The 12,123-nt window shown below is 38.1% G+C and overlaps 1 protein-coding gene across 1 annotated transcript; it reads right to left on the reverse strand.

The window, feature by feature from the left end:
- Positions 1 to 246: 246 nt before the first annotated feature.
- LOC126704757 (uncharacterized) lies at positions 247 to 1,156 on the reverse strand. Its single transcript, XM_050403768.1, has 2 exons — positions 1,023 to 1,156; positions 247 to 799 (listed from the first exon to the last, which is right to left on the reverse strand). The coding sequence occupies exons 1-2, from the start codon at positions 1,154 to 1,156 to the stop codon at positions 247 to 249; spliced, it is 687 nt and encodes a 228-aa protein (XP_050259725.1).
- Between the last annotated feature and the right edge of the window lie 10,967 nt (positions 1,157 to 12,123).

The raw sequence follows: 12,123 nt of genomic DNA on the forward strand, positions 1-12,123 counted from the left end.
ACTAAGGTTCTGTTTAACATTTAGAAAGATGTCATAGAGTGTTAATTTACCCGAAGCACACGGTCTGGGGAACCAGGCATGACTAAGGTTCTGTTTAACACTTGGAAAGACGTCATTAAGATACCAATTTACCCAAGATATGAGGTCCAAGGATCCAGAAATATGGCGGATGACATATAATATGATAAACCAGAAATATGGTAAAGACTGCTTTTATTAATAATACATTCTCAGGTTGTTTACATTCTAGGGACGGAGTACAGTATTTTCATCTAGATCTTCCAGATAATATGCACCTATTCCTGCCACTGATGTGATGCGATATGGTCTTTCCCAATTAGGTCCCAACTTTCCCAATGCTGGATTCTTAGCAGTACCCAAAACTTTTCTTAAAACCAAGTCCCCCGGTGCTAGTGGTCTTAACTTCACGTTGGCATCATATCCTTGCTTGAGCTTGTGTTGATAATAGGCTAATTGGACCATGGCATTTTCTCTTCGCTCTTCAATTAAGTCTAGGCTCTTTTCTAGCAGTTCATCATTATAGCTTGGAGTGAAAGAACTCGTTCTCAATGTTGGGAATCTAGTCTCTAGAGGAATAACAGCCTCGGCTTCATAAGTCATTGAAAAGGGGGTTTCCCCAGTGGACCTATGAGGTGTAATCCAGTATGTCCAAAGAACGTGTGGCAACTTTTCCACCCATTTTCCCCTTGCGTTCCAACCTCTTTTAAGTCCACTCACAATGACCTTATTGACAGCTTCAGCCTGTCCATTCCCCTGGGGATATGTCGGGGTGGAATATCTATTCGTTATGCCCAGGTCACAACAATATCTCTTAAAGGCCTTACTATCGAACTAAAGACCGTTGTCCGAGATGAGGGTACAAGGGATTCCAAACCGAGTGACAATATTTTTCCAAACAAATCTCCACATCCCAATGGTTCAATTTCAACCCATTTGGTGAAGTAATTCGTGCCGACCAACAAATACCTCTTATTCCCTGTTGCGTTAGGGAAAGGACCTACAATGTCCAAGCCCCATTAAGCGAAAGGCCAAGGGCTGAACAAAGGATTAAGAACTCTTCCCGATTGATGAATGTTGGATGCAAATCTTTGGCATTATCACACTTCTTCACATACTCTTGTGCTTCCCTCTGCATATTTGGCTACTAATAGCCTTAAGTGAGGGCCCTGTGAGACAAAGATCTGCCTCTTATGTGGCTTCCACAAATCCCTTCATATAATTCTTCTAGGAGTAATTCAACTGCTTTAGGTGTATGCATAGCAGATATGGGCCAAAAAAAAAAAAATCTCTTGTACAACTTTTGGTCCTTAGACTACCAAAACCAAGGAGCCTTCCTCCGTACCTTGTCGGCTTCCGATTTACCCTTGAGCAAGATATCTTCCTTAAGGAATAGCATAATAGCGTCCATCCATCTAGGACTTACCCTTATTTGATGAATATGAATCCCATTTCCTCCTTTCTCAATAGGTTTACACAAATCTTCCACAAGGATCAGCCGAGGTCAACTTTGTGCCGAGGAGGTTGCTAGCGTGGCAAGAGAATCAGCATGTGTATTTCTACTTCTAGGGATTTGTGACAAATTAAAAGACTCAAATCTAGACTGTAAGTGTCTAACCTGGTTCAAATATTCTTGCATTCTGAGATCTTTGGCTTTCAACTCTCCTTGAACTTGGTCCATAACCAACCTTGAATCAGAGAACATTTCCACCCATTTTCTAAACCATGGTCATCCCCACTCCACCCATTTTATGATCCATGGTCATCCCCACTAGTAGAGCTTCATACTCAGCTTCATTGTTTGTGGCCGAGAAGTCTAATCTCAAGAATTTCTCAATTGTAATCCTCTCAGGAGATATCAGAACTAGCCTCACTCCAGATCCTCTGTGGTTCGCTGCACCATCAAAGTATACCTTCCAAGACAAAGGTTCTTGTAAGGAGATTGCACCAACCGATTTCATCCATGTTCTGCTTTTCCATTCTCTCTTCTAATGGGGTCAGCAAACTCAGCTACCAGATCGATGAGGACCTGACCCTTAACAGAGGTACGAGGCATGTACTTGATATCAAAGGCCCCTTGGATCATACCCCACTTGACAATCCTCCCAATGTAATCAGCACCCTGAAGTAGAGATCTAAGTGGGAGCTGGGTTAGGATAACAACCATATGTGATTGAAAGTAATGGGAGAGCTTACATGTGGCATGCACCATGCCAAAATAGCTTTCTCTAATGGTAGGTAACGGACCTCAGCCTTGTGTAGTGACTTGATCACATAATAAACTGGCCTCTACACACCACTATCAACCCGTACTAGTACCAAGCTTACTGCATAAGAAGCCATTATGATGTAGGCAAACAAAACCTCGTCCACCTTGGGCTTGGACATTATGGATGGCCGAGATAGATACTCTTTCAGCTGCTGGAAGGCTAAAACACACTCCTTGTTCCATTCAAATCCCTTCCACTTGTTCAACAATTGGAAGAAAGGTCTACACCTATCTACTGACTGAGAGATGAATCAATTTAGAGCAACAGTCATCTCTGTTAGCTTCTAGACCTCTTTGGGATTTTGAGGTGGTAGTAAATTGTTGATTGTTTTAATCTGGTCAGGGTTAACTTCAATTCCACGTGTGTAACCATGTACCCCAAGAATTTACCTAATCCCATCCCAAACGAACACTTAGAAGCATTGAACCGCAGCTTATGCCTCCTCAAGATCTCAAAGATATTCTCGCGGTCGTTGATGTGTTCAGATTCCAACTTACTCTTGACCACCATGTCGTCTATATAAATTTCAATGCTCTTCCCTAGTTGTGGCTCAAACATCCTGGTCATCATCCTCTGGTAGGTAGCCCTTGCATTCTTTAAGCCAAAGGGCATCCCCTTGTAATGGTAATTCCTAATAGGAGTGACAAAAGCTGTTCTCTCCTGATCATCCAAAGCCAAAGGTATCTGGTGATATCCTTGAAAAGCATCCAAAAAGCTCATCTGATGATGACCTACAATGGCATCCACTAGTTGGTCTATCCGAGGCATGAGGAAATGATCTTTTGGGCAGGCCTTGTTCAGATCTATGAAGTCCACACATACTCGCCATTTTCCATTTTTCTTCTTCACAACCACAGTGTTGCCCAACCATTCAAGGTAGAATACTTCTTTGATAGCCCCAGCCCGCTTAAGTTTGTTCACCTCTTCCTTGACAGCATCAGAGTGCTCTTTAGATGAGCGCCGAGATGGTTACTTTCTAAGGAGGACAGTTAGGTTAACATTCAAATGATGGAAAATGAAGTCAGGATTTACCCCAAGAGCCTCATAGGCGTTCTAGGCGAACACATCAATATTCCTCCAAAGAAACGCTAACAGCTCTTCCTTCTCCCGAGGAGGCAACTGAGCTCCAACCTGAAAAAACTTCTCCGGATCGCCATCTATAGCAATTTCCTCCAACCTCTCACACTTTGCCTCTCCTGACACCACATCCGTAGATATGGCTAGAATCCTTGATTACTATGAGCCCCCCTTAACTGCAGGCTGATGCATAATTGCAGCGACGAGGCACTGCCTAGCCGTGGATTGACTCCTCATAAGCTCCTTTATCCGGTCCCCTGATGGATACTTCACTTTCAAATGTAGAGTTGAAGAAAAGGCTCCCATGGCATGAAGCCAGGGCCTGGCCACAATAGCCGTGTAGGGAGAGTACGCATCCATCACAATGAAGTCTATTTCAACCACCTCTGAGACTGCCTACACGAGCAACCTAATCTGACCCGTTGGGATGACAACCTTCCCATCAAAACTCACCAAAGGTGAATCATAAGCTATCAAGTCCTCAGGCTTTAAGTTCAGTCCTCGATACAAGTCAAGGTACATAATTTCTACATAACTGCCTTGATCTACCATCACCCTCTTTACGTCATACCCTCCTATTCTGAGGGTGACCACCAAAGCATCATCGTGTGGCTGGATGGTTCCCATTTTATCCTCATCTAAAAAACTCAGCATCGGTTGGATCTCCACTCTAGCTCTCTTTGGCTCAGAATTGGAGTCCACGGCTGGTAGCTGAGCTACAAACATTACATTGGAAGGATGAGAACCATTTCTCCTGTGTGCAGCAAAGATGACATTAATTGTGCCTAACAGGGGCTTTGAAGAAGCGTTCCCCTAAGCCCCTGACCTCAATTGGTCTCCTTGCCCACTACGCCGATACAAAAACTGCTGTAACCTTCCTTTCCTAACTAGTTGCTCTAGATGGTTCCACAGAATTCTGCAGTCCTTAGTGGTATGCCCCCGCTCTTGGTGGTATTGGCAATAAAGGCTCTGATTGCACCTTAAGGGGTCTCCTCCCATTTTGTTTGGCCATTTGATGTATAGCTCATTCTTGATCTTCTCCAAGACTTGATGTCTCGACTCTCGGAACACAGTGCTAACTGCTTGAGGAGCTATAGAACTAGATTGTCCAGCAAAATCCTTTCGGGGTTTGTTATTGTTGTAGCGGTCTGACCTGAAATCTCTCCTTTCCTGAGGAATAACCTTACCCTTTCCCTTGCCTTTTTTTTGGTCCTCCTCAACCGTTTTATACTTATCAATCCGATCCATGAGCTGGTGTACACTGGTAAGAGGTTTCCTAGTCAAAGACTTCCTTAATCCATGCTCGGCAGGTAGGTCGACCTTAAAAGTCCTAATGGCTACGTCGTCAAAGTCACCATCTATCGCATTGAACATCTTCCAGTATTTGTCTAAATATGCTTTCAGGGTCTCACCCTCTAGCATGGACATGGACAATAGAGAATCTAAGGGCTGAGGAACCCTATTGCACTAATAAAACCAGACCTAAAAGCCTGGGTAAGTTCCTTAAAAGAATCAACAAAACCTGCCCCCAAGCCATCGAACCACCTTATTGCCACAGGCCCTAAACTGGATGGGAACACCTTGCACATCAGGGTCTCATTCCTCGAGTGGACACCCATTCTCTAGTTGAAATGGCTCACATGCTCCATAGAGTCTGTTCTGCCATTGTAGATGGTGAATGTTGGTTGGTTGAACTGCCGAGGAAGTTTCCCTCCCTCAATTCTGTGCATGAAAGGTGATTTGGAAATTTGATTAAGTGCTCTGCTCATAGCATCATTTCCCATGCCTTTGGAAGACTTGTTCCTGTCTCTGCGCTCATGGTGGTATTCCTCTTCATATGAGAAAGATTCACTAAGAGGAGTCCTTGATCTACGTCTACAACAACTGTCCTTCTCATCATCAGAAGAGGAGTTAGAATGGGGAGGAGTTCGTCTTCGTCGTTCGTGGCACAACTTCCTCTTTAAATGATCAATCTCTAGTTGCATGTTCTTGGTATTCTTTGCGTGAGAGACATGACTCCCCATTCAAGACTAACTTTCACCAGTATGGATGATATGAACACTTCCTTCCCGGTCCTTTCTGCGCTCAAGATTGATGAAATTATCTTGACGTTGGGACCCCTTGGATTCTACCTAGTGTGGACCTTGATTAACCGTTACACTCACTATTACACAAGTTTTTCCCACAAACGGCGCCAATTGTAAGGATCACATTTTGATCCCTGGCCTAAGAGGTAAACGGATTCAGGCCCAATAAGCTCAATACAATGAATTTGTAGAGAGTGAGTTAGACAACTAGGCTATAATAAATGGGATAACAGTTAGGATTGATTCAAAAGAGATTTAAACAAAAGTAGATTGGATTTATCTAAGTAAATTCAGTCCTTGACACAATCCGAGGAACTCAGTTCTTGTATATATTAATTGAAAATGTTTACAAATACAGTTTGAATGCTACAAACCTTTCTTCTCTCAAATTTTCGATCCCCTTCTTTCAGGGTCTTCCCTCTAATTTATACTATCTCTATCTTCTTATCTTCACCTTACACGTGGACAGTAGATTGCTTATGTTGATCCTTGTCCCATCAACACCCTCCTGAAGTCTTTGGGGGCAGCTATAAGGCTGAACAAACACTATTCAGAGATTACTTTCTCATTAATGCGGCCAGCGAGTTAACTTTATAGCACTCAATGTGGTGGTAGCAGCTTTCTGTTAGATATTTCTGAGCTCCCATCTCTCCTATACATTCGTAATGCACATCCATATCAGTGGAATTTCTTGGAAGGTCACCTTGAATGATAGGATATACATTTAATCGGTGCTTTGTTTATCCGAGGAGATACTCCTCCTCGGACAACCTTCCCCAACCTTTCCATTTGCAACTTACTCAAGGAACTCTGAGCTTAACACCCTCACTACTGTTTATTTGTCCTCGGACCAATCAACATCCTCAGCCAAGGCCCAAGGCCCAAAGCCCAAAGCCCAATATATAATTTTGGGCCCTTATCCCTACAAGTTGGTACTAGGGCTTTACATTTCTATTATTTACAACTCATCATATGATAAAATTGTAGTCAAATTTGTGAATTATTTTATGAGCTAGTATTTCTCTAGAGAAAAAAGTCTAGGGAGGGAAGTGGGAAGTGTATGGGCCTTGCGGTATAATTGGTCAGATCAAATGTGGAATGGGGACGAGTAAGCCTATTAATTCTAGATTGAATAAAATTTCTCTCTTAATTAGTTTAGAAAAAAAAAACTTTCAAACTTCTCATATATCTTTATATTGAAAGTGAATTTTATTACTAGTATACTTTAGAATAAAATTTGGATTCTAAAAAATCATAATTGGTAGTGTTCATTTCCTGTGCTAAATGGTTATAATTTTCCTGTGCTAAGCGGCTACCCACCCACTATTGAAGATTTGAATAAACTATATGATTCCTCTATGATTTAAGATAGCTTTAAATCAAACCATAAATTAAAAAATAATAATAATTGAAAAAAGCAGAAGAAATTTAAATAAGTTGTAACTAAAACTTATCTAAAGACCAAATAATAATAATAATAATATTATTATTATTATTAATATTAATATTATTATTATTATTATTTTGTTGGTAAAGAGAAAAAGAGTGTGGAAGGAAAGAGAGAGAAGAGTGGAAGTGCTTGTGAGGTGTGGGGGTAAGAGCTAGGGTTCCAGTCTCCAGGAGGGAGTTTTCACACACATATACACTTAAATTAAGTTAGAATAGAATTTCTATCTTGTATTAAAGGAATGACAAAATTTGTCCGACCCACGACTATCTGACCTAACCCTAATGAGTCGGGTAAAACCTGACCTGCTAAGTAAATGGGGTGGGTTTGGGTTTTAAAAACTGTTGAGGTTCAAAAAATCACAATGCGGTACCAAAGCCTAAAACAACACAAAGGATTAAAATCTAGAAAAAACATTTGGGCTTTCAATAGAAAAAAGGGGGAGGCCCAAACCCCATTAAGGTTCCATAAGGAGGAACCTAAATCCATGGATGGGCAAGCTTTGGACCTCACAAAACAAAGGAAAGAAAAAGTCTAGCCCAGCCCTTAAAGGTCTGGAAAATCGCTAGGGAGCCTTGGGAGAAAACTGGACCAGGATACTTGGGGATTCTCGAGAGCCTGGGATCCTCGGGATGTGCAGCAAAGCTAGGTTGGGACTAAGACAGCTCAAGGGGGCATGCCCAAAAACATGAAGAACAAGGATAGATATGTCCCTAGCAAAGGGATCAGAAGATTTAGGAACCAACAACTCATGAGTAAGGGTCTGGTACCTCAGGGAACCTAAGAAGAGGAACCATGAAGGAAGGTGACTAGGGATCTTTCAGCCTAGTAGGAAGGAATCAGTTCACTTGGGAAAAGTGACAAAGGGAAAAGCAGCTAAAAGGTGGGTCTGAAAAAATAGAATCTAGAAGCCTGGGAAAAAGAAAGACCAAAGGTTAGCCCTCTAGGACCCCCTAGAACGGGAAAGTCAGCTGGGGTCTTTTGAAAAGGGAACCTCAAAAGAAGGAAATAATGAAGAATGAGGAAGGGACCAGCCACCAATGTTGCTGACACAACATTGGTTCTGGTACCTAAGAGAGCAAATAGAGGGAATCAATAGTACCCCAAAAACCCTAGGATGGCACTATAAAAGGGGAAAGTAGCCAACAGTGAAAGGCATTAAGCAACAGTGGAATTAGAGTAAAATCCTTGAGAAAAATTTATTAGAATTCAAAAAAAGAGAAAAGAGAGGGAAAACACCGTCTGAGATCCTCAAAACTGCCACTAGAGAACACACTTGGATTCAAAGGGATTCAAACTTCACAAGTCTCAAAGGCCTGAAGAGCCATTTAAATCTTTGATTTTTGAACTTATTTGGACCTTGTAACACATTCTAGTGAGCATATTAATAAAATGATGAAACATTCCATATTATCCTAAGGATCCCTAACGTTTTTTTTTTTTTTTAAACTTTACTTTCTTTTCTTTTCCTCGTTATTTCATTCTTTACTATTCCTTGTTGTTCAATACGTATATGCTTGTTGTATGTTAGTCTGTATGTGTTGTAGGATCCGTGCTTTATGCACCATTTGGTTCAAAATCAACCTAATTTAACTGCGGTGAACCAAACCCAGTCCTTTAAAGCATAAAGTATCAGACCTAGGATCCTTGTTCCTTCACTTGGGCTTGTGTGCTATTTTTTTTAACCCCCCCAATCCCCACCCCCCCCCCCCCCCCAAAAAAAAAAAAAAAAAAAAAAAAAAAAAAAAAAAAAAAACCCACACAGAAACCCAACCCGAAGCGGGTCTGGGTCGAGTTCAGGTATTATGCATACCCGTCTTGAACCCAACCCACATATATGTTATAATTACTAAATTACCCTAAGTATATATATACCCTAACTATTTTATTCCTCTCCAAACCTTAACTTAATTTCACTCTCAATCTCTCTCAGACTCAGCCCGCCGCCCCTCTCACCCTCAAGCTCTCAGTCTCACTCTTATCCATCCTCACAGTTATAGCCACCACCTCCTTCAAGCCATCACTCTCACAGTCTCACCCACCTGCCTAAATTGTGTTTTTGTTATTTCTTGATCGATTCGTTACAATTTGCAATGAAAACATAGAGATGATTTTCATTTTGGATTGATTTTAAGTTTTTCTCATGCTTTTGTTATTTCTTTTTCCTAAATTTTCTCAGCAAGCAAGCAGGAATTTGTTAATTTTTGGTTGCTGCGGAAGATTTGGCGGTGTTGAAATTTTGTTTGTACTAGATGAGTCCTAATTATTAACATAAACTATTTTTAAAAAAATGATAATAATAATTGTTATCAATATATATATATATATATATAACCGAAACCTTTAGAGCTCCCACATTTTTACACATCAGCATTATTAAAAAAATAATAATAAATATATTTTTTTTCCCATCAAATACAAATTACAAATCCCAATACTTCTTAAAAAAAAAAAAAAAACAAAAAAACAAAAATCTCTCTTCTCATCTCTCTTCTCCCTCCTTTGAAGCAGCTACCCTCTCTCTCTTTTCTTAGCCTTTCAACCAAGGGAGTGAATATGGTACCGTACTGGTTGGTATGGCCAATATATTTCGTATCGACGCTTTGACTAGTACTAATTTAAACATAAAAACACAGTCCATTACCAAGCAGAAATAACTTTGGCCATTGCTGTTGAGAGAGACCTTTGTCTGTGGACCAATACTTGATGCAATGGCTGCCAGTTATATGAGGAAATAAAGAGAGATCTGCAACTTGTATGAGGAAAGACTGAAAGAGAGTGAAATATATGTTTTTATTTGAAATCAAATCTTAATTTACCCTTTGTTGATGTGGAGCAGTGTGTCAAATAGTGTGGAGAGGTAACATGTGTAAGTGGCTGATGCCAGCTGTGGAGCAGAGAAAATAAATGCGAAGAAAAAAGAGGGAAGATACTAAAAAGGAATGTGTAGAAGAGTAGATTTTTTTTTTTTTTTTTATGAGTTTGACTTACCTTTAGTACTTTTTTAACTGAAAATCTTTTTTTATTTTTAATACACAATAGCAAATGGTAGTGAGTTTTAATCTTCACATTTTATTTAGTTAGTGGGTGTTATAATAGTTTCTCATTAAAATAAAAGGAGATTCTAGTTAAAAAAATATTAGAGGTAAGCCAAACCATTTTTTTATAAATCTATATTAATATATAGATATACATTTAGCTTGCGGATTGGTTTAAAAAGCTAGGTTTTTTTTTTTTTTTTACTATTTAACTTATTTTTGCTACTATTTAGTTTATTTTTACTACTATTTATGAGTCTCATTATATTTTTTAGTGTTATTCATAGGTCACATTGTACTATTTTAGCTACTTTTTATTTTTATTTATGGTACTTTCAATAAAAAGTTTTTAGTTTTAGCTAAATAAACTGTTCCTAAACAGACACTTAAAGTGTAGAGTTTTTTTTTTTAATCAGGTATTAACTTCTACGGTGGATAAAAGAAAAAGATAAAAATTAAATAAAGATTAAAGATAAAAATAGGAGAGAGAGAAAATAGAAAGAATAAATCAAATCAAATAGGAAAAAAAATAAAAGATTTTTTGTTTAAATGAATAATCTTCTAACTCATATTTAATAGTTTTTCCATGCATCGTATGGATTAGCGACTATTTATTATTAACTTCTACGGTGGATAAAAGAAAAAGATAAAAATTAAATAAAGATTAAAGATAAAAATAGGAGAGAGAGAAAATAGAAAGAATAAATCAAATCAAATAGGAAAAAAAATAAAAGATTTTTTGTTTAAATGAATAATCTTCTAACTCATATTTAATAGTTTTTCCATGCATCGTATGGATTAGCGACTATTTATTATTATTGGGTTACTACACTATGTGGGTCCATCTCACATTTTGGCTCAGCTCATTAAATGAGCTTGTTGGACAAGTTGCTGAGAAGTATGCAAATTTAAATGAGCTCTCTCTCTTTGTATCACATTTCAAGTGGACTTGTGCATTTATTATGAATTGATGTCAAGCGTGTAGAAGGAAGAAAAGAAGAAAAATGATAAAGGAATAAAAGAAGAAAAAAGTGCTCTAAAAAGGCATTAATAGAGAAAATAATTTAAAAATTTTTTTATGAAAAAAAAAAATTGGCAGTTTTTTTAAATATTTTTTAGTAAAATAATGTCAAAATTTTTTTAAAATAGTTTATTAAAAATTGTCCTAAGGGCATCTGTTAATATAACCCATAAAAAAAAAAAAAAAAAAAAAAGTCATTTGGCCATTTGGTGGAGTGAGAAGTCCCGAGTCCGTTTGGTTGGGAGGATGGAAAAGTAGGAGGATAGAAAATGGAGAGAAGATGGAAAAGTGAGAGGATAGAAAAAAAAATTTAGTTTCTCTCGTTTGTATTTGGTTGAGAGGGTGGAAAACTGGAAGGATGAAAAACTTTTTTGTTTAGTTGAAAATAAACTTTGTATAAATTTACTATCATGTCCCTATTAAACAAAACAAAAATAACACATTATACTTAAAAAAAAAAAAAAAAAAATTGTGTATAGATAGACACTTCATTAAAGTAAAGTAAAAAAAAAAAAAAAAAAAAAAAAAAAAAAAAAAAAAAAGAAAAAGAGAAGAAAGGTACACGTCCAAAAAAAGAAAAGATAAGATAAGAAACCTACACTTCCAGACAAAAAAAACAAAAAAAAAAAGGAGAAGAAAGGTACACGTCCAAAAAAAGAAAAGACAAGATAAGAAACCTACACTTCCAGACAAAAAAAAAAAAAAAAAAAAAAGGAGGATAGCCAACTCGCTAGTAATAGATAGAAAAAAAAAAGGGGGCGACGTTGAAGACTTAGAAGTAAATTCTAAAGGTATTTTTGAAAGCTCATTTCATGAGCTTCTCCCTCCCAGATTTCTCTCCATTTTGAAAAGAAAACTTTTTAACCAATCAAAATTAATGAGAAAATAAACATATGAGCACAAAAAAAAAAAAAAGAAAAAAAAAAGGAGGAAAGCCAGCACGCTAGTAACAGAGAAAGAAAAAAGAAAGAGAGAAAGCCAACACGTTAATAACCAAAAAAAAAAAAAGCCACGTTAGAGACTTGGAGGTGAATTTTAAGGGTATTTTTGGAAGCTCATTTTATGAGTTTTTCCTTCCAATTTTCTCTCCATTTTGGAGAAAAAACTTTTTGGTGGGCCCGGGGAGAAAACACTTGGGTTCCATCATTTATTTTCCTTCCTCTCC

The sequence above is a fragment of the Quercus robur genome, chromosome 11 (assembly GCF_932294415.1).
Source record: "Quercus robur chromosome 11, dhQueRobu3.1, whole genome shotgun sequence".
Lineage (NCBI taxonomy): Eukaryota > Viridiplantae > Streptophyta > Magnoliopsida > Fagales > Fagaceae > Quercus > Quercus robur.